General features: G+C 44.1%; 1 protein-coding gene across 1 annotated transcript in view; it reads left to right on the forward strand.

Moving 5' to 3' along the window:
* GLCCI1 (glucocorticoid induced 1) overlaps nt 1–23,720 on the forward strand; it is a 58,975-nt gene that overhangs the window by 14,771 nt on the left and 20,484 nt on the right. The window contains exons 3-4 of the mRNA XM_032235797.1: nt 12,574–12,660; nt 14,094–14,207. Coding sequence (XP_032091688.1) covers nt 12,574–12,660; nt 14,094–14,207 — 201 coding nt within the window. The remainder of the gene's footprint in view (nt 1–12,573; nt 12,661–14,093; nt 14,208–23,720) is intronic.

Here is a 23,720-nt window from a genome sequence, read left to right on the forward strand (position 1 = left end):
AAAGAAGGTTGTTTCAAGAGACACATACATACATACATAAATTTACTAGTATATATATTGCCACATTTATTACCATTATTATTAACCTGTTACTAGTAAGTTATTTAACTTTTACATAATTCATAGGTTTATAGTTAGCTTATAAAAATTTCCAAGGTAGCCTTGAGAAATGACAGGTACAATTTTAAAAAATCTACATAATAAACAATTTAAAAATTCACGTAAGCATAATAATCTATTCTTCTACTAAGAATAGATTAACAAATACATTATGAGCATGCAAAAGTCACCCATGAGAACTGCTAGTCATTTCAGAAACAGTATAATTTGATTTCCTGTCTACTGTAAGTATGGAAGCATTATTTTTTTTTTTGCATTTTTAGAAATTAATACACAGATTTTCAAACTTTCCTTGATTATTTTATATTTTTAAGATCTATCACTTAGTAGATTGGAGCCAGAATGAAATAAATTATATAGCAATAATGGGACACGTTTGGCAATTGTCAGACAGATTGATTTAGGGGTGTTAGCAAAGAGTTTCCTATAGGTGCTTCCTGAAAACAGTACATGAGAAATGAAAATGATTAACAGCTTTTTTATAAACTCAATCAGTATCTGATATCAACTAGCTTCTACAGATCGCAAAACATTACAGCATTGCTTAAGATGAATGATTGGCAAACAAGTTGGTTTTCACTCTATACTGTAACATGCTATAATTGGGTTAGTATGTGGTGATCCAATAATTGGTAAAATATTGGTTGGTAAACACAGGATCTGTTTATTTTGAATTATTTTTGAAGTGGTTGTAATTCTGTGCCATATACAACTTATCCAAAATGTATGGAGAAAATTTAATTTGCATTTAATAATTGTGGCATATTTATCAAATTTCCATGGCTGCCAATCTCCCAAAAAAGTGACTCTGATGTACAACAAGTAATAAAACAAATGTGTAAAAACAGTGGTTAATAGAAGCAAAAATAATAATACTAACATATGAAAATGGTACAGGAGAGTGTGAATGTTAACTACCATAATGGAGATCTGCTAGAATATTACCAATCCCTTGGACCTTCAGCTCTGATGATAGAGTCAGGTCTTAAGGAACTTCCAGAACATTAGTAGGAATGGAGCTAATTCAGAGTACAGAGAACAGCAATAAAGATGAGAAAGAGTCTGGAGGCTCAAGTATATGATGAATGAATGATTGCAGGAACTGGGTATGTTCAAAAGAAAAGAAAGACTGGGTAGAATAACAGCACTCTTCCAATATTTGAGAGGCTATCAGAAAGAAGAGGGGGACAATCTATTTTCAGAGCACCTGAGTGCAAGAGGGAACATACAAAAGAGAGTCCCAATGTAGAAGAAATTTTTTGACAGTTTGAACAATTAATGGAATGAGTGGCCTTCAAAAGTTGTGGCTGCTCCATCACATAAGGTTTTTAAGGGAGATTGTACAGCCATTTGTCTGGTATAGGGTCTCCTGCTTAGACGGGGTTGAACTAAAAGATCTTTTCCATCTCTATTGTCCTGTATTCTATATTCATATGAGATACATTAAGCTTAAGGAAAATGTGAGACCTACTGTAAATTAAGTTCTATTGACACTTCTGTTGATAACAGAATCACAGGTAAGGAATGTGAAGTGTGTCATAGGAGGATGCAGGAAATATGGGCAGGCTCTGCTTAGGAGCTAAAAATCCTCCCTGCCAAATTCAAAGCAGGATATTGTCCCACACTTGTGCACAGCCCTCCTGGGTCTACTTATACAACCCTGATGCATCCTTAGCCCCTTTCTTTATTGCTCTGTCTGCTCAGAGCTGAAAATTCTCCTTGCAGAAATTCAAGCAAGTTTTTCAGCTCTTGATCAAAGAGAGACTCTCCCACCTGCTTGAAGCATCCCTCATGGGATACTATGCTTAGATTTCAGCTCCCTCTCATCTCTGGGAGCTGAGTTAAAGAGCTGTCTGCCGAAGGAATTCAACTCTTCTGGTGGAATGCAAGAATAGAGTTCAAATCTTTGTACTCCAATTCTGCACCCCCACAAAGGAATTCAGCTCCACTCAGCAGGCAGTTCTTACAGACAAGAGGGAGTCCTCACAGCAAGCAGTAGCAGTTTTCAGTCTTCCCTACCAGCATCCCTATTGACATTCTGGGGAAGATGGTGGAGAAGATTGCAAATAGTGATGACATTGCTTCACAATCAATTGTAAGTGTAAACAGGTTGCCAGGCGCCCAGATTGTGATCAAATAACTACAGGAATGTGGTGCAATGTTTTGTGATGACTGGAAGTGCTTTATCACTCTTCCAAGACTTGTAATTCTGGACTATTATCAAATGAATAGTTACAGGTGAAACTCGAAAAATTAGAATATCGTGCGAAAGTTCATTTATTTCAGTAATGCAACTTAAAAGGTGTAACTAATGTATGAGCTAGGCTCATTACATGCAAAGCAAGATAGTTCAAGCTGTGATTTGTCATAATTGTGATGATTATGACTTACAGCTCATGAAAACCCCAAATCCACAATCTCAGAAAATTAGAATATTACATGCAATCAATAAAACAAGGATTGTACATAGAACAATATCAGACCTCTGAAAAGTATAAGCATGCATATGTACTCAGTACTTGGTTTGGGCCCCTTTTGCAGCAATTACTGCCTCAATGCGGTGTGGCATGGAAGCTATCAGCCTGGGGCACTGCTGAGGTGTTATGGAAGACAAGGATGCTTCAGTAGCGGCCTTCAGCTCTTCTGCATTGTTCAGTCTCATGTCTCTCATTTTTCTCTTGGCAATGCCGCATAGATTCTCTATGGGATTCAGATCAGGCAAATTTGCTGAGACACTTTGAGCCTAGAATATTGCACGTTTTCACAATATTCTAATTTTCTGAGATTGTGGATTTGTGGTTTTCATGAGCTTTAAGCCATAATCATCACAATGATGACAAATCATGGCTTGAACTATTTTGCTTTGCTTGTAATGAGTCTATCTCCTATATTAGTTTTACCTTTTAAGTTGCATTATTGAAATAAATGAACTTTTGCATGATATTCTAGTTTTTTGAGTTTCACCTGTCTAGGTCAAGAACTATTTTATTGTACAAGCTTTACAATGGGAATTAAAGAGAAAAGTATTAGGCACCTTCTCAAATTAGTTCTATTTTTAAAGGAATTCTTATCACTATTGAACAATGCTTAAAATTTGCAAATTTGTGTATTAGTGTTTGACAAATGATGCTTGAGTATAAAATGTCTTGGAGCTGTGACTCTTCCCTTCTTTATTTAAAGATCAAAAGCTTTTACTCTTGACAATGTAATAGGGATAAAGATGGGGGGCTCTACTAAATGAAAAAAACTTATTAGAAACTATAAAATATTCACTTAGGCTCATCACATCATGCTGTTGCTATGAAATATGGGTGTGTTACTATCTCAAAATCCATGTATATGTCCTTATAATCCCTGTAAAATGTTTTTGCCGGGTTATTATTTTAATGTATGAACCAGCCAATTTATAAGCTTTAAAGTGACTCAATATAAAATAAAAATTAATTATGTTCAATTATATTTTGATTTATTTTATTTAAATTAAATAACAGCTTTTGTTTTGGTATTTCAAATTCTTTGCCTTGGTCACTTTTCATAGTTCAATCTCCAGAATGCTATCAGTGACTGTCCGCTGGAAAGAAGCTGGTCATCCCTACCTTAAGAACTCTTTCCCAATCTAGACACTCTGAGATGTGTAGGTCAGCTCTGGAGTCCTTGGTGCTTATTACCTAATTGGATAATGAAATATCTACAAGCAAACAACCAAGCTCAGAAAGCACCAAGGATTCTACAGTTCAAACCTGTGCTGCATATATTCTCTTCTATTGAGGTAAAATCTTAAAAGTTTCTATCAAAAGTTATGCTGGCTGAAAATTTTAGGAATTGCAGAAATGGTAGAGATATAAAATTTCAGAGACTGATAACTGATCACACTAATAAATAAAATGGTATGAAAATATTTCATGGCCCTAAAGTAATAATGGAACTGACAAAACCCAAGTCACAAAATAATACACTGCATTCAAAGACTCCTACTGTCATATAAATACTGAAGTTATGGTTATGTAGCAAGTAGTAGAAAAAAACTAAAAGATACATACCTGAAGTAGATAATCATATTCGTGTGTGTGTGTGTGTGTCTGTCTGTCTGTCTGTCTCTGTGTGTGTGTGTGTGTGTGTGTGTGTATGTATGTGTGTGTGTCCTCCTTAACCCAAGCATGGGTTTAGTCTATCTGCCCAAGGACTGAGTTCAATTTTCCAATTTGCCCACACTTCCTGCTCCTTATTGAGGTCAGTTTTAAACTTAGTCCAGCCCAATAAGGACGCATTTTGGGGAGCTCCACAGTTCTTGGATAGATAGACGTGGGTTCCCCACACAGCAGTTTGCACAGATTTTCTTTTTTTCTTTTAATTTGTTATTTTCGTAGATAGCCTTTTCAAGAGAAAATTTCTAGCGCTTGGAGCAGGCTATCGGGGCTTCGCTGCCTTCCACGAGGCTTGCAGTTAAGGCAGCACGCCAGGGTGTTTGTCCAGCAGCTGCGGGCGAACACGGGGGATGGTAGGTAGTTTAGGGTCCCTCCCCCAGACATCAGGAAGCTTTGTAACATCGCCGGAGGCCTTTTTGAGGTCTTTGGTACTGCCGATGGTTCCTGGCTCTTCCCTGAAGCGTGCGATGACCATTTTGAAGCCTCCGCTTTTGCACGCTTCCTGTGGCCTTTTCGAGCCGCCGCCTATCTCCAGAAGCAGATCTCCGGGAATGGTGCATCTGACCTTAGCACGCGTTGCCGGCTAGGTCTCCCCTTCCCAGGAAGACACAGCAGGTTGGCCTTGGAGCCTTTGGCCGCCTTAGTTCATTCTCCAGCATCTAAAAGAGTGCAAATCTGCCGGCGCTTTGAATCCTCCTGATTCGTGCTTTATTTGACTTGCTTGCTCTTCAGCCAGTGTTGCAGAAGCTCCATTCTTGCCTTCACCCAGCTTCTCCCATTCGGCAGCGCCCACTGGGGGACACCTACTTCAGCCCCCTTTTCCCTTGGAAGCGGCAGAAGACATCTTTCCTGGACCTTCCAAGATGGCGGATCGCAACATGGCCGATGAGATTAAGTAAGCGGTCCTTCCACCAACAAGCGCAGCAGACCTGCTCCTCCTGGCAAGGGTACAGATACTGAGCAAGCCCCCAAGGGGAGGAAGGCCTGCACCAAGAAGGGGTCCAAGGCATCGGATGGGGAGGCTGAGAGACACCAGAGGCCCTGGAAAAGCAATTCCCCAAGGCCCAAAGGCTAGCCAGGGAACCTTCTGCAGAGGATTCTGCAGGCCCCTCCTGCTCGTATTTCCAGCAAGATATCTCTCCATCCCTTGTGGATGAGGGGTTGCAAGACTTATCCCCGGATTGTTCAAGGAGGACCCCTGGATCGCCTGATCCTTCCTTCATAGAGGACCTAGGTCTTTTTGCATGTGCTCTTCGGAAGAAGTAGAGCCACAGGCCTCTACCAGCCAGCAAGCTTCCAAACCCCCACAATGTCCAGAGCAGCGGGATCCCAGTGTCTAGAGGATTAGGGTTCAGATCTGTCCTCAAAAATGTGTGATGTTATCACACGAGCTATTTCTCAGGGCATTGCTGAGGGTCTCCACACTAAGAAACAGCGCTCTGCTAAGCCAGGGTGTTCTAGGTCCGTGACACAGGTGCCTTCCCCTGGGGATAAGGACCAGGGGACCCATTCCCCTGATTCATTAGCAACCAGTGAGGAATCGGATTGGGACAAGGAGGAACAGGGAGACCAGGACATTGGAGGATGAAAATCCTGTCCCTGACAACCCTGTCTTTTTGGGTCTTTTCAAGCCTTCGATGTTCAAAGCCACACTAAACAAGGCTAGGGCATAGACTCAAATGGGTAGTCAGGGTACAAAAGAGACCACTGGATCTAAAGACAGGAATGAAGGTCTCTTCAAGGAATTCACCCCTACCCAGGATCTGGTCCCAGCACCACAATTATTTGTGGATGTTATCCAGTGCCAATGGGCGCAGCCAGGTTCTCAGGCCAATCCCAGGCTGGGGAGGGAATAAAAAGCTGTATTCTATGGAAAACAACTTAAGAGGAACTCCTAAAACTTCCTCTAGTGGATGATCCTATAGCCTCCTTGACCTCTAATTCCATCCTTCCTGCAGATATCTTGGAAGGGCTCAAGGCAGAGGATAAGAGGGCAAAGTAAGCCTACCACAAAACGCAGCAGCCACTGCTTGGGCCATTAAGGCATCTTCTTCCACCTCAATTTTCACCAGGGCATCCCTCCTTTGGCTACGTAAATTATAGACTAGGCTCTCGGCCAAGAACAGGAGGCTGCGCCAAGATTTTAATAAAATCATAGCAGCCGTCAAATACTCGGCAGATGCTTCCCTCAGTGCTGCCAATTTTGCTTCGAGGGCTCTGGCGTCCAATGTCACCTCGCACAGGCTTCTTTAGCTTTGCCCTTGGCATGCTGACATGAAATTGAAGTGGAAGCTGGCCTCACCTCCATTTAAGGGTGGAAAGCTTTTGGGGGACTCATTAGAAAAGGTCCTGGTGGAAACCAAGGACAAACACAAGGTCTTGCCATCTGTTAATAGAAGAAATGACTGGAATAATTTTTCCTACGGCCGTCAGCAGCCCTTTCGACCTCTCGACTTGCTAGCCAGTGCCTCCAGTTTCCAAAGCTCCTACCCCCAATCTCAGGATCGCTCCCAGGATAGGTCTATCTTTCGAGACAAGGTCAGACATCAACTGGCCAACCTTTGGCGCTTTCGGGGGGGATATTTCAATCGCCCCTACCAAAAGAACAATTGACTATCAACAGTCTCCTCTCATTGGAGACCGTCTACAGCTATACGCCAGCCAATGGGAGATGACTACCTTGGATGTGTGGGTTCTGAACATGGTACGGCACAGCCTGACCCTGGAATTCCTTTCTGCTCCACAGACATTCGTCCATTGCCCAGTTCCCATATCCCCCCTCAAAAGGAACCATGCAGGCCGAAATTCAACATCTATTAGACATACAGGCCATAGAACAGGTTCAGCTAGGCCTGGAAAGGAGGGGTTTTTACTCCATTCTCTTTCTCATTCCCAAGAACTCGGGTGAGGTGGGGTGGAGAGCCATATTAGACCTCAAAAAGCTCAATCTCCATCTGGCTTAAAAGTGCTTCAAGATGCAATCCCTCCAGACAATCCTGGGTTGCATCAGGAAAGGCGATCTAGTAACATCAAGAGACCTGAAGGAGGCGTATCTTCATGTCTCCATTGATCCGCTCACAGGAAATTCCTGTGATTTCACTACGCAGACAGACATTACCAATACAAGGCCCTCCCTGTCATTGGCCCCCAGGACTTTCACAAAGCTTCTGGCTGCTGTAGCAGCACACCTCTGCTCTTAGCCAGTGAGACTCCAGTGCTACCTGGATGACATCTTCATTGAGGCGTCATCCACCAATCACGCTCTCTGCGACCTCAACATCACCATTCACACTTTACAGAGACATGGGGTCTCTTTCAACCTAGAGAAAAGCCACCTGACATTCACCAGACTCCTCCACCTGCAGTCATCGACACATCAAACTGCAGAGTGTTCTTCTCATAGGACTGTATAGACAGCATACAGTCCCTCATGCAAGTAGTTCAAGTATCTAGGTCGGTCTCAATCGTGACTCTGTCCCAATTATTGGGAAAGATGATACGTATGTCACCGTGGTTCCTTGTGCACGTCTGCACACAAGGGAACTCCAGTGATTTCTTCTGCCCCTCCAGCGATGAGGTGCCAGCAGCTCCAGGAGGATAGTACTGATACCTTTGAAGGTTCAGCGATCCGTCAGGTGGTGGAAATCCCAGACAGTGACCAAGGGGTGCCTATTCAAGGAGGCAGACCACTTGGTCATCATGACAGACGCCAGCCTGTACAGCTGGGGTGCTCACCTGCAATCTCAGGTGACATAGGGCAGGTGGTCATAGGCAGATCTCTCCCACAACATCAATTGGTTGGAACTGAGAGCCGCCAGACTCGCCCTCTGCCACTTCCGGAAAGACATTGAGGGTCAAGCATGTTGTTGCTGATGGACAACATTGCAAACCAAGTCGCACATCAACCACCAGTGCGGGACTCAATCCAGAGCACTCATGGCGGAGGTGGAGACCTTGTGGAGATGAGCTGAATGTCATCTCAAATCCCTGAGGGCAGATCACATCTCAGGGTAAGACAATGTTATACTGGACTGGCTGGGTAGGACCACCACAAACAACTCGGAGTGACACCTGCACCCGGATCTGTTCCACCAGCTATCTCAGACTTTTGGCCCTCCGGTGGTTGATCTCTTTGTCAGCCCAGCCAATGCACAACTCCCTTGATTCTTCACTCGCTTCCAGTCTCCTCAGGCAGAGGGGATAGATGCCCTTCACTGCCAATGGCTTCCGGGCTTTCTTAACACCTTCCCGCCTCTTCCTCTGATATCTCAAGTCATCAGGAAGATTCTGGCAGAGGAGGGAGAAGTCCTTGTGGTCGCTCCTCATTGGCCCTGGAAATCCTGGTACACAGACCTTGTCAGCCTCTCTGTGGTGAAACCTTGGAGGATACCTCAGGACCAGGTGTCCTTCAGCCAGGGGGCCATCATACATCTGGTACCCCAATGGCTCCAGGTGGCTGTTTGGCACTTAAGGGGGAACTCCTGAAGCAGGACAATCTTTCTGGCAGGGTTATTCACACCATCCAAGCAGCCAGGCAAATATATGATGCAACTTGGGCTACCTTTTCTACTTGGTGCCATTTACATCATATTGATATGGTTACAGCGTCAATCCCACAGATTTTTTACTTCTTACAGGAGGGTCTGGATAAGGGCTTATCCTCCAATGCCCTCTGGCGACAGGTGACAGCTATGTCCACCATACTATCAAGGGACTTTTCTCCATCACTCAGCCAGCACTGTAGGGTGCGCTGTTTCCTGAGGGGGGGGGGGCTACTAATCTGTGACTTCCCACTATCCATCAATTTCCAACCTGGAATCTTGCGGTTGTTTTGCGTTTTGCAGGCCCTGACTTTGGCTCCCTTTGAGCCACTCTGGTCATCCAGCCTCCAACATCTGACTTTCAAGATGGTCTTTCTCATTGCTATCACATTGGCAAGAAGAATCTCAGAGCTGGCGGCTCTTTCAGTCAGGGAGGACTTATTTATCATGCACCCTGATAGGGTCATCTTACACTTGGACCCTTCATTTTCCCAAAAAATCAATTCATGGTGTCACAGGGCGCAAGAAGTAATGTTACCAAATTTCTGTCCACGCCCTCAACACCCCAGGAATGCAAGTGGCATACTATGGATGTACATTGTGCGGTATGCAGATATGTCAAGAGGGCTGCTTCCTTTTGCAGATCGGAGGTGTTCTTTGTGTCTTTTCAGCCGGCCTCCATTGTTCTTTGTGTCTTTTCAGCCAGCCTCCATGGGCCGGAAGGTGTTTTCTTCCACTATTGGATGATGGTTGCACACTTGCATCAAGCTGGCCTATGAACATCAAGCCCGTCCCGTTCCAGCCCGTATATCCGCACATTCTACTAGGAGTGCCGCAACCATGGCAGCATAAGCGACCCAAGCATCCATTGATGAGATATGCAGGGCGACAACTTGGATATCCCTTCCCATTCATCAAGAACTACAAATAGACTCTTTTGCTGCAGCTGAGGCTTTGTTTGGAAGAAGGGTTTTGCAAAGGGTTGTTTCAACACCTCAAACCCTGGACAGGCTTTCTTCCCGCCCTGGGACATCATAGCTTGGGTATGTCCCATGTTTGAACTCTCCAAGCAGCGCATAGGAGAATGGCCATTGGCTTATCTGAACGGTCGTTCTCTGGGTGCTGTGGAAGAGTCCAACCCCACCCAGGGGGTTTGCAACGGGTCTAGGGTTCGGTGACAGCAGAGTCGAGTTCCTCAACTTTGCCACGTCCTTCAGAGACTCAGGCCTTTGTTTAAAACTGGCCTCAATAAGGAGCAGCAGGCGTGGCCAAAGAAAATTGAACTCAGTCCTTGGGCAGATAGCCTAAACTTAACCCATGTTTGGACTCTCTCGCAGTGCCCAGAGAACGACTGTTCAGGTAAGCCAACTGTCATTCCAGTATAACTCTGAAACATCTTGAGCAATTTCAACCAACTTGGTACACCCTCTGGAGAAAAATACTGAGGGAATAGACACTCCTAACACCCCTCACTGTATGTGTGTTCTGTTAGGATACAACCTATTGTGCTGTACTGCAATACTGGATTCTTCTGCACAGAGCAGTGGAGTTGCCATGGCAACAGCTTCACAGTACTCCACAAGGGGGCTCCCTCTGGTAAAGGGGAAAATCCAACATTAGAAATGATGTTTGGTCTGGACATTTTCCCCCTATAAATAAATACTAGTTAATTGTAATTCATTAAAAATGAAATAGCTTGATCACGATTTGCATATGCTTATGTACTACTTCCTGTTTGTAAAAATTAATATTAGATAATTGTTAAACTGTTCCTTAATGGCAGAGCTGAGCCAGAGATCAACATCATTTGATACTTTGCTATTTCTTAGCCTTATTTGCTTTTTGACTCCTGGGTGAATACTTGTTGCTACATCTTTTAAATTTAATGTGGTTTAAAATATTACCAAGATGATAGGTATTCTTAACTTTTTTTCTGTTTGTTTTATGTGTTATCCAAGAATTAAATATATGCTGTTTGATTTCCTACATTCTTCTTTCTTTTCCTTTCTTTGAATTGCTTTTTATTTCTTCCTATTAGCAATAGCAATAGCAGTTAGACTTATATACCGCTTCATAGGGCTTTCAGCCCTCTCTAAGCGGTTTACAAAGCCCCCAACAACAATCCGGGTCCTCATTTTACCCACCTCGGAAGGATGGAAGGCTGAGTCAACCCTGAGCCGGTGAGATTTGAACAGCCGAACTGCAGAACTGCAGTCAGCTGAAGTAGCCTGCAGTGCTGCATTTAACCACTGCGCCACCTCGGCTCTTCCTATTGCTACTACATCTATGCTGGATCATTTAATAGTTATAAGAAAGAGCAAAAGAGCAAAAATAATTCAGTTTATAAAAGGGCTATCATGCTTCACTGTGTTTCTTTGTTGGGATAACAATGTGATTGTGCTTATTTGTTTTAAGTTTACATGTCCTTTTATTATCTGCAGAAAGCAAAATATTGAAATACTTTTGTTGTAGCTATCTTGCTATAGGTATCAGTATAGGTAATTGCGGTTTGGCAGATATAGGTTATTGCACATGCTCATTTGTAATAAACATAGATGGAGGAATTTAAGAGAAGGTGATGATCTTATTTGGAGAAATATTTATGTACTTTTAGGAACTATAAGATTACAAAGTGGGGGGTTTGTGTACTAAAACAATGTTATGTACTGTTATAAACAAATTATGAGCATGCTGATAATACATAAAATATTTCTTTAGATACAGAGTTCTATTTTAAACTGACTGTTTAGTTGTTAAAGTGCTGTAATTTAATTTTTGGGTTTATTATATGCTGGTGGATTTAATTTGATATCAAACAGCTCCATATAATCTAATAATTATATTGAAGAATATAAATATACTAGAGAAAATGGATAATGTTACTTCATTTTCTGTAATTTTCATAGATTTCCTTCCTTCCTTCCTTCCTTCCTTCTTTCCCTCCCTTGTGTATTTTTAAATCAATCACCTTAATCACCTTTGTTTTGATTTTTTTCAGATTTGTTTTTATTCATGTGGCTCATCTTGCCTTTGCAAGCCACATTTTCAATTTCACAGCTCCACTAGGTGAAAAGTAGGAAATAAGAGGAGATCCAGTCTTTCTATTGCATAGCTTATTGTTAGGAATTATGAGATTTAAATTATGGTAAATTCTTAAGCATGCATTTGTATATGAATAAAGCAGCGTGCTAGAGTTAAAAATAAGGTACATACAATTGTAGAAATGTCCTTTTTACAATTTTCTTTTGCTAGAGAAATTGATATTGAGTAACAAGAAGTATAAAACCAATTTTGTTGTATACATGATGTACAATGACAATAAAGGCTATACTATAAAAATAGTAATCATCCTCTATGTGGGACTACATGTGACCTTTAGAGCACCCCATCATAAGCAAAATGTCTATTACTATGACATAAATATAGTGTGGTTTCCGTTCAATCAAGTTGACAGTTGAAATGAATGTGCTTAGTCTCTGAAACCTACTATATTCATATCCACTTATCTGCCACCAAAACACCTTGTCTCCAAAAGGGCTGTACATTTTTGATACTGCCATTCAGAGAGTATCATATCTCTAGAACATCTGTTGTGACTTCTGTAATGAAAACAGTTTGTTTCCCCCGGCTTTAAGGAAATGTTTGAAAATACTTTTAAATCAAAATGTAATATAATTAATTACTAAATAGTATTTGTTTGACTAACAAATTGGTGGTGCAATAAAGAATAAGTGCCAGATTATATTCGTTGGTTTCCATTCATTTAGACACCTAGCTGTTGGGCAGAAGAGGTATTAGAAAAGAGATCACATCAGCGTTCGGCTTCATGGGGCAGCGCTGATCAACTAAAAGAAGTAAGTGTTTAACAACTTGGCAAAGAGTAGCAATGCTTCATTTCTCACCATTAACACTAAATGCAGTTTATTTATTGTGCCGATTTTATGGAGGTGCACTCATACCGCTGCTTTCAGTCACAAGCTGCTTGTTTTAGGATTTATGTAAATGGTATAATGAATATTGGATAGTCAAAGTAGATATCTGGTAAGATTGACACATAGGCAGTATTTCACTGTCAGATGTTAGCAAATGCATTCATGGATGTATGATAAATCAGTTTACTGGTATAGCTTTTCATGGACAGTTTCTGTCAGGCAGTGTTAGGCTTCAGAGTTTAGTGACCATTGTTTAGAGAATAGGTTTCCTGATGTTTTGCTGCAACTCTGGCTGGCATCTTCAAAGGCAAAGTGGTTTGCTATGCGAATTTGATTTAGAGACAACTTTGTCTCTGATGATGCCAGCCCCAGTTGTGGGTGAAATACCAGGAAATCTGTTCTTTGGATCACTGTCATTAATTCTGACCAAAATTACCTAACCAAAAAACATTCTGTTGGTCATTGGCTGATAACAATTAACATTAGAATTCAATTAATGTTTATCAGCCTGAAACTGGAAGGCTATTTCATTTATTTTCATTATGATGTCTTGAAATTGAAGGAGTTAAAAAGAAACAATAGCTCATGGTATAAGATCCAAGATCAGATGTTAGTGTCCATTTAAATTGCTAAATAGATTCAAAGCTAAAATTGTAGAATGGTGGTAAAATTGAAAGGATTATGTATAAGGCCATGGAAGATGTGCTGATTTTGTTTCCTTTAGTTAATTTGAATGCCTGTTCAAAAAATACAGTTTTCCTGGAACCAAGATTGTGATGGTTCACCCTGTTTAGCTGGTTGTTGCTACCTGGTTATTTCGAAATTAGTTTCAATGAGTTATATTAATATACATATGAAACCAAACAGTAGCTATCATTTTCTTCTAATAAGATAATTTTGATCCTTTCTTGTTAGAGAATAATAAGCAGGTATATTTCAAAATATACTGTGTTCTGCATGAGAATATAGTACTGTGAGTATAATATTTTTTGTGGGGTGTATGTTTGGTAAAAGAAAACAGGTTCAAAACTTTGGAAAAAAATAAGTGGTTGATAAGGTAGGTAAAAGCTCTGGATCATTTTATTGCATTAATTCGTGATGCTGAAATAAAATATGACTTATTCTCAAATCATTTCTTTTCAGGAATAAGTTAAATTGAATTCACACCATTATTAACTTTTTAAAGAGCATGTAATTAGGATTACTATGAATTTTAAGGAACAAACTAATTTGCAACACATGCTTGTCTTCAAAATATGATATTGTTGTTTTGTAGTCTATTACTTAAAGAAGTATCCCCTACTCTTTTATGTCTCGTTATCTCTTTACTTGATTTTGTTTCTTTTTCCCATCAGATTGCCAAACTGAGGCAGCAGCTCCAGCGCAGTAAACAGAGTAGTCGTCACAATAAAGAAAAGGAACGTCAGTCGCCTCTCCATGGTAACCATATAGCAATCAGTCAGACTCAGGTAAGCACACTTATTCAGGCAGAATTTTTATACCACAAAATTAGAAGTAATGTATTTTTAAGTTCTGAATTCCTGACTGCCAACTAAAAATACTTTATTTTTGTACAGTGCAATCAAGCAACAAATAAAACTGGGAACAAATATTAAGAAATCTCTAGAAGCTATTAAACTTGTAACTGATATTTGAGTGAAGTTTTGAGATAGTTAGAAATTAGCTTTAGGCTAGCATGCATCGTCTATCTGCATCTATTCTAAATTACTTACTAAAATCACCCAATGAGTTCTTTTATATCCATTATCAAGTAGATTTTTCTGCTTTATATTCCTGTAGAATTGTGATCTTCAGTGTCTTTGACATTTCTTCATTAGTCTAGCATGTATTTTATTTATTTAAAAGACTTGTATAAGCTACCTATCTCAGGAATAACTGGGCAGGTCACTACAGATGAAAAGGTTTTAAAAGATCCTTTTTTATATGGCTAATGTGACCATGTTATTGTTGAAAATCTTTTGGAATTTTTATAAAATACAACTTTTATTGAATGTTTGTTTCAAATAATATATTCAGATAATGTAACTATGTCAACAAAGTCACAGTGAGTTACTGATACTGCCCTTTTCATGCTACTTATTCGTAGATATCTACAATTCTGATTTGATGGTGGTATAACTATTTAGAAATATGTTATGACTGATTACTAGATAGATTGGTTTTTATTTGTCTTTTCCACTTTGATTTATATATGTGTAATATAGCAGATAATACTGAAGTATAGTTGTTGAAAACTCATGAATTATTTTCTATTTTACTGTAGAGATATAGCTGAATTTTACTCTGTCCCAAAGAGTTTTCTTTTTTCAGGAGGCAAGTGGACTTTCTAGTGTTTTTATTTGAAGGCGTTTTGCTTCTCATCCAAGAAGTTGCTTCAGCTCTGACAGGATAGTGGGGAATGGAAGGATTTATATTCCTTGCACACAGCTTGTCATTTGCATCCTTTTAGAGGGTCGTTGAAGCACCTGGAGGTTTATCTGTCTCCTCAGAGTCACCTGCGTTGTTGTGCTGGTTCCTGTAGGCTGCAATTTTTCCTCTGGGAATCCATTCTACTCCCATACCATTCAAAGGGTGTTCATTTTGGATGAACAGCCTTTGAATGGTGTGGGAGTCAGAATGGGCACCAACCAGCCCCATGGCTGTGTGCTCCTCTGAGCTCCTTCTACAAGACTGAGGAGCCACATTTTAACTCCTTTGCAAGAGTCTGGGAGAGTGGAGGCCTGTCTTATCTCAGAGGGAAGGATATTACACAGGTAAGGGCAATAGTAGAAAAGGCGCTCTTCCTAGATCTTGCCAGTTGGAATTCTTTAACTTATTCGGTCTACAACATGCTTTTCCTCTCTGACCCAGTGAGACAGGACAATATAATGGGACAGAGATGGTTCTATAGGCAGCCTGACCCCATGAGATGTAGGGCTTTTATCTCATAACACCTTGAAATACATCCAGGAATAACCTGGCACTCAATGCATATTCACAGAGCAAAGATATTACATATGCCTTTCTTTGCTCGTGGTCACATTCTGCTCCAGCTAAATCTTCCAGATACTTTTCAAAAGTAGCACATGTACACTGTGTGCACAATTATTAGGCAAGTGAATATTTTGACTGTATCATCATTTTAATGCATATTTTCCAAGCTGTATAAACCTGAATGCTTAGTGGATATAAGCATATCAGGTGATGTGTTTTTGTGTAATGAGGGAGGGTGTGGTCTAAGGAGAGCAACACCCTATATCAAGCTGGACATAATTATTAGGCTTCTTTTCCTCAGGCAAAATAAGCCAAAAAATAGATTTAATTGACTCTGAAAAGTCAAAAATTGTAAAAAGTATTTCAGAGGGATACAGCACTCTTGAAAATGGTAAGATATTTGCTCAGATCACAGAACCATCAAAAGTTTTGTTGCAAACAGTCAACCAGTCACAAGAAATGTATTGAGAAAAAAAGATTCAGTGATCAGAGACATAGCCAAGGTAAGGAAGGCTGCAACCCGACCACCATTGAACAAGACACATAAGTTGAAATGGCAACACTAGGCCAAGAAATATCTGAAGACAGATTTTTTCAAAGGTTTATGGACTGATGAGATGAGAGTGACTTGATAGACCAGATGGATGGGCCCATTGCTGGATCAGTAATGAGCACAGAGCTCTACTTCAACTCAGACCCCAGGAGGCTGGAGGTGGGGTATCTTTGAAGATGGACTCAAAATCAACTCCCAAACCTACTGCCAGGTTTCTCCAAGTAATGGTACAGGAAAAAGTCTGCATCTTTCAAGAAGATCATGATTTTTATGCAGGACAATACTCCATTGCATTCATTGAAGTACTCCACTAGTAAAAGCCTTAAAGATGAAATAATAATGACATGGCCCCCTTCCTCACCTGACCTAAACCCTATTGAAAGCTGGTGGGCCCTTCTTAAACAGGACTTTTATGGTGAAGGAATACAGTACATCTCTCTGAATAGTGTCTGGGAGGCTGTGATTACTGCTGCACAAAAGGTTTGTCATCAACAAATCAAGAAACTGACAAATTCCATGAATGGAAAGGTTATGACTGTTATTAAAAAGAATCGTGGCTATATTGGTCACTGATGTTTTTTGTGAACTGTCAGAAATGTTTATTTGTACATTTTGAGTTGTTTGTTTATTATTCTCTCTTTAACAGATGCAAAAAAACGAGTTAGATGGCCAAATTTTCATTTTTCATTTAGTTGCATAATAATTTTGCACATTAATAGTTGCCCAATAATTGTACACACATAGATATTCTACTAAGAAAGCTATAATCTCACTTTTACTTTCTTAAATATTCAGGTTTTTCAGAGGAAGAGAGGGAGTGGTCACGTGTGGGTATTCTCAAAGCCTGATTGGTCCAAAGACTGAGAGCAAACTCTTAAATACTGGTGCCTTCCATTCCTAGCCCAGTTTCCTCTCAGTCTTCTTGATCCAAGCACCGTTGAGAATATTTCTAGGTAGGATTTCTGTTCTGTCCCCCCTTCTCCGCTCGTTAACAAACGGCAGGCAAACAACTTAAAAGGAACTCTCTTTATCAGTTCTCGGCTCAAACTGGCTACGAGCCCAAAAATAACATAAATAAAGTCTCTGACCAGATAACAGAATACAAAACAAATCTCGCTTACGGCAACACAAGTTGAACAAAACGAAAACAAAGCACTTCTTCCAAAGTCTCTACGAATCAGGGTTACAGAAATCAAAGCACTTCTCCAAGTGTATCTTCTTGAATCAGGGTTACAGAAAACAAAGCACTTTTCCAAGTGTATCTTACATAAACCACGACTGATGATCAATCAATGTTGAATGAACCAAGGAATGTTGACACCTGCAACCAGGGCGTGGCATCATCCATCCTTTTATCACCCAAAGACCCACTAACGAGCCCCAGCTGCATTGTGAAACTTGCATCCCGAAAAGACTCACAGAAGACTGCTGCTGAGTCACAACAGATTTCTATTCTTGCAATCTGGTTTTTAAATTTTACTAAATTCTAAATTAGCAGCTGCGGCCCCAAGGGACAGATCTCTGCCTCGGTCGGTTGGGGAGGGCCCTGTGGGGTGTTTAGCCTCCCCCCGCGGGCCCGGACCCTCAGCCCTATCCCCGGGATTGCAGGGGTGCCAGTTCCTTTTCAGCTGTTGGATCGGCAGCTTCATTGACTTGAAAAGCTGGGAGAAGCGGCAGCGGCACCATGAGTTGTGCATGAGCTGCTCGCGGAGCCGCCGCTTGATTTGGGCGGTTACCGCATTTCCTTATTGTTTGAAATGGCTGCGTCTAATTCTTGGGGGAGGGAGGTGTGTGCCTGGGCGCCACGTGGCCTCTCTTGCCTATAGTGGCGCAAGCTCCTGGAAGTCCGGCGGAGCTGCTGGGGGGTTTCCATCGGCCTCTGCTTGCTTCGGAAAGTTCCGGTGGCCATTTTGGTTGCCCGCCACGTGCGCGAGGCACGCACTCAGGCCTAGGACGACTGGCCCAGTGCGGAGGTCGTTGTTTTGGCCTTTGTCTGGATCATCAGGCCAGGTCCCGGAGGGGCCTACAGCGGCTTGGCGTTCTCCATCCCTCGTTTTTGGACATGTAAGTAAGGGGATGGAGGAGGGTTCGGATATCCCCCAGGGCCAGGTGGCTGAACTGGTGAGGCATGAGGAAGGCCGAGTGCAGGTGGTGGAGTCAGGTGTTCCTCCCTGAGATCTTTCTTGGCCCAGCGCCCATCTCGATCCTCCACAAGGGAGGAGGCCAGGAGACACAAGGCCATTGAAAAAAGGTTTGCAAGGGCGGAGAAACAGGCTAGGTCAGCTGGGCCTCCTCCAGGAACAGATCACGGTCTCCTCTCAGGCCCTTTTCTGCCCACTCTTCATCTAGGGGATTTAGTTGTTCTTTGGCTTCAGCCTCCCCCGACAGGCCTCGCTCCTACTCCAGGCGGAGGGGGTCGCCCTCTCCCTTCCCTTCTGGTTCTCTGGTTTTGCCTGCGAGGGATTCAGCAGATCCTTTGGAGGGGATGTCCAGGGGACCCTGCTCTGCGTGCAGGTTGGCTCCCCAGAGGCCTAGTTCTTCTTATGGCGATATAGAGGATTTGGATCGCCTCCCTGAAGGGATTAAACGGCTTATTTCTGCAGCAATATCACAAGGTGTTGCCCAACGGGACAGAAGCTCCCACGCTTCCAAGCATGGAGGTTTAGGCCAGGCCCTGTGCAGGGCTTCTTCTTCCATGGTTAGCGAAGCCTCAGTCATGGGGGAGGAGAACCTCCAGGACATGGGCTTCTTGGAGGATGAGGATGCGGCTCCCTCAGATGAGCCCTCTTCTTCGGGCCTCTTTTCCCCAGTCATGTTCAAGATTCTTCTGACCAAGGCAAGGAAGACCACCAAGGTGGGGGACTGGGAATCCCTCGGTGTCCCCGCCTAGGGATCCTGACATGGCCATGTTTTCTGCCACGGCCACGAACAAGGAGGAGATTCCAGCTCCTCCCTTGTTTATGGAGGTCTTAACTAACCAGTGGGCCCGTCCCTCTAATTTCTCCACTCCTGGGAGTAATGATTGCCACTTCTATAATGTGGAGCAGACCTTTGCCCAGGCTATTCAGTTGCCTGCCATTGACACGCCAGTGGCTACCCTGGTCTCCTCCTCGCCGGTGGTGTCGGGCGATGCGGCTGATAAATTGAAACCAGAGGATAAGCACGCTGAGCTTACCTTAAGGAAAAACTTTAATGCCATTGCGTGGGCTATCAAGTCCGCGGCCTTGGCTTCCTATTTCAACCGTGCCACGGTCATGTGGCTTAAGCAGCTCCAGGAGCACATTTCTATCCAGGACGAGTGGCTCCACCAGGATCTTATCAAGATCATGGTGGCCTCCCAGTTTTCCGCTGATGCAACCCTGGACATGGTTAAGTTTGCATGTAGTGCCTTGGCCACTTCTGTCATATCCTGCCGGCTCTTATGGATGTGCCATTGGCAGATGGATAACAAGGCCAAGTGGCCTTTTGGGGAGGCCCTCGACCCCATTCTGGTCAAGAATGACAAAAAGAAGGTTCTGCCATCTAATGCTAAGAAGCCAGAGGCTAGGTCTCATCCTTACTATAGGCAGTCTTACAGGGCCTCTGACTATGACCATAACCAGCGTTTCTCTTCTTTCCGCTCTGACAGGCAGTTTCACAGGTCGTCCTTTCAGGACAGGAACAGGTTCCAGCACCAGTCCCGGCGGCCCTTTAGTGGCGGAGGTGGCCGTCCCTACCACAGAGGGAAGTGACTCAAACCCAAGTCGTTCCATTGGTGGCCACCTTTCGCTCTATGCAGATCAATGGGACAAGATCACGTCGGATGTGTGGGTCCGGTCCACTATACATCACAGTCTCAGGTTAGAGTTTCTCTCCACCCCACCCCACTCGAATCTCTTCAGGTTGTTCCCTCCGCCCAGGAGTCTGGAGCGCCGCTGCCTGATGCATCAGGCTATCACCCACCTTCTTGACATTCAGGCAGTGGAGGCAGTTCCCCTAGAGGAACGGGGCCTGGGCCACTACTCCAACCTGTTCATGATTCCGAAGAGCTTGGGGGGCTGGAGGGCTATTCTAGACCTCAAGCGTTTAATTTGCTTTCTGGTGTACAGGCGCTTCAAGATGTCCTCCCTCAAATCTATTCTTCAGGGCATCCGAAAGGAGGATTTCTTGGCTTCGGTAGACCTCACAGAGGCCTACCTTCACATTCTGATTCTGCCCAGTCATTGCAGGATTCTGAGATTCTCCCACGAGGCCGGCCACTACCAGTACAGGGCTCTTCCCTTTGGGCTGGCTTTGGCCCCTTGGGCGTTCACGAAGATTCTTAGCGGCTCTGGCGGCTTATCTGCGCTCCATCCTGGTGAGACTACAATGTTATTTAGATGATGTCCTAGTTCAGGCAGGGTCTCTTCCTCAGGCCGTCTCAGACCTCCAACTCACCATCGGGAGTCTTCAAAATCTTGGGTTTTCCGTAAACTTTTACAAGAGCCATCTCTCTCCTTCCACGCGCATTCCTCACCTGGGGACGGACATAGACTCCGTGTCGGGGGTGGTTCGTTTGTCCCAGGATCGTCAAAGGAGTTTGCGACAACTCACAGGCTCTGTTCACAAAAGTCGGTTAGTTTCGGTCCTCACACTGTCGCAGTTGCTAGGCAAGATGTTCTCTTCCATAGGGATTGTCCCGTGGGCCAGGCTCCACCTTCGGCCGCTCCAGTGGGAACTCATCCCCTTTCAGAGGAGAAGGATGAGCAACTCTCTTCGGACTCTGCGCCTTCCGGCATGGGTCCGGACCTCTCTCAAGTGGTGGCTCTCTCCGGCCATTCAGTGAGGCTGCTGCTGGGAGCCGGACAGGGTGACCGTCACCACAGATGCAAGTCTGTTCGGATGGGGTGTCCTGGGGGGGTTCCTGGTTGGCTCAGGGCAGGTGGACAGTCTCGGATCTCCGCCACAACATAAATTGGTTGGCGCTAAAGGCGGCTCGCCTGACCCTTCTTTACTTTTGGATCTCTGTGGAGGGATGTCATGTGCTTCTCCTGACGGACAATGTGGCCACCAAGGCCCACATAAATTGTCGGGGGGGACTCACTCTCTGGCTGGAGGCTCTGTTGAGGCTCTGAGCCTGGGCGGAGAGGCACCTGTTGTCCTTGGTGTCAGAGCACATCTCCGGTCTTTCCAACCACCAGGCGGACTGGCTGAGTTGGGCGACTCTGGACAATGGCGAGTGGCAACCCCACCTGTCATTTCAGAGGATCTGTCGGCGGTTCAGCACTCCGCTGGTGGATCTCTTCCCCTCACCGATGAACTCGCAGCTCCCGCGGTGCTTCACCCATTTTCAGTCCCGATCTGCGGAGGGCACAGATGCTCTCCGGAGCAGGTGGTCCCCGGGCCTTCTTTATGCTTTTCCTCCCATTCCCCTCATTCCGGGGACCCTCAGGAAGGTGATAGTGGAAGGGGCGCTAGTCATAGCCGTGGCCCCTTATTGGCCCAGGAGGCCCTGGTTCGTGGACCTTGTCCAGTTGTTGGTGGCTCATCCGTGGGGGATTCCACGGGAGGAGGTGGTCTTGCGGCAGGGAGCCCTGGTCCACCAAGAGCCACAGTGGCTCCATCTGACCGCCTGGCTCTTGACGGCGGCTTCTGAGGGGGGCTAATCTGTCCTCCAGGGTCATTCGTACCATCGAAGCATCTAGGCGCCCGTCGACGACCCGCATCTATAACTCCATCTGGGCGGCCTTTGTCCGGTGGTGTTCTCCTTTTGGCATTTCCCCCGACAGGGCCACTATTCCCAACGTCTTGGACTTCCTGCAGAAGGGCCTGGACGATGGGCTGTCACAAAATACTCTGCGCTGTCAGGTGGCAACTTTGTCTTCGGTCTTGGGGTGTGTGGGGTCTTCCTCCCTCTCTCATGTTCCCCTGATCAAGCGTTTTCTGAAGGGGGTGGCTAATCTCAGGCCTCCCTCTATCCATAGGTTCCCCACGTGGGATCTTCCCCTGGTTCTCTGGGCCTTGACGGGGCCGCCATTCGAACCTCTCTGGTCTGTTCATCTACGGTTTTTGTCCCTTAAGGTGATCTTTCTGGTGGCGGTTACCTCTGTCCGGCGTATTTCGGAGCTGGGCGCCCTTTCTTCCAGGGATGACCTCTGCCATTTTCATCAGGATAGGGTGGTTCTACGCCTTGATCCTACCTTCATCCCGAAGGTTAACACTCCCTTCCATAGGGCGCAGGAGATCATCCTGCCAGATTTTTGCCTGAGTCCGTCCAACGACAGGGAGAGGATCTGGCACCGTTTGGATATGCGCCATGCTCTATGCATTTATCTCCGGCAGACTATGACGGTCTGCAGGACGGAGGCCTTGTTTGTTTCGTTCCAGCCGGGGATGTTAGGAACCAGGGTGTCCTGGGCCACCATTGGCCAGTGGTTGCGTCAGGCCATTGTAGAGGCCTATGGGGCGGCTGGTCAGCTGGTTACGTTTGGGATCACGGCCCATTCGACTAGAAGTGCCGCGACCATGGCAGCGTGGGCCACGAGGGCTCCCTTTGAGAACATTTGTCAGGCAGCTGCTTGGGCTTCCCCGACTCCCTTCATCCGACATTATCGGCTGAATGCCTTTGCTTCGGCGGACGCGTCCATTGGTCGGAGGGTCTTGCAGAGAGTGGTGGCTAATGCTCCCCTTGGGCCTTAGTGGTTACCTTGTTCTCCCTCCCTAGGACTAAAGCTTGGGTATGTCCCACACGTGACCACTCCCTCTCTTCCTCTAGAAAAAGAATGTTGGTCTTACCTGAACGTGTCTTTTAAGAGGAAGAGAGGGAGTGGTCATGACCCAACCTGAGGTTTTCTTTTTGGGGGCAAGGGGAGGGTCTGGGTGATTCCTGGGGGGGGTTGTTTTTGTTGTTTCAGTTCTACCGTTCGCCTTCGAGGAAACTGGGCTAGGACTGGAAGGCACCAGTATTTAAGAGTTTGCTCTCAGTCTTTGGACCAATCAGGCTTTGAGAATACCCACACATGACCACTCCCTCTCTTCCTCTTAAAAGACACGTTCAGGTAAGACCAACATTCTTTTTAGGTTTATTAACATTTTGGTTTGACCGAGAGCATTGTAGTTGTTCAATAATAAAATTAATCCTCTAAAACACAACTTGCCTAATAATTGTGCACAGTGTACAGTGCATTGCAATAATACAGTCAGGAGATGACCAAGTCATTAGTGCCTGAATGGAGAGTTTTCCTATCTAGGAAAGAGTGCAACTGGCACATAACATGAATTATTGGTGTTTCTATCCCATTGAAATCAAAATTCTTAATATTTTACAATTACAATTTGAAACAACTTTGGTAAAAACTCAACTGTCTGATAATTAGGGCAAGGGATTTAAAAATTACATTTTCAAATTATGTAAATGAAATTACAAAGATAAAACAGACTGGTTTACTAGTTGTAGATCAGCATTCTGCAGTTCAGC

This window comes from Thamnophis elegans, chromosome Z (genome assembly GCF_009769535.1).
Source record: "Thamnophis elegans isolate rThaEle1 chromosome Z, rThaEle1.pri, whole genome shotgun sequence".
Classification (NCBI taxonomy): Eukaryota; Metazoa; Chordata; class Lepidosauria; order Squamata; family Colubridae; genus Thamnophis; species Thamnophis elegans.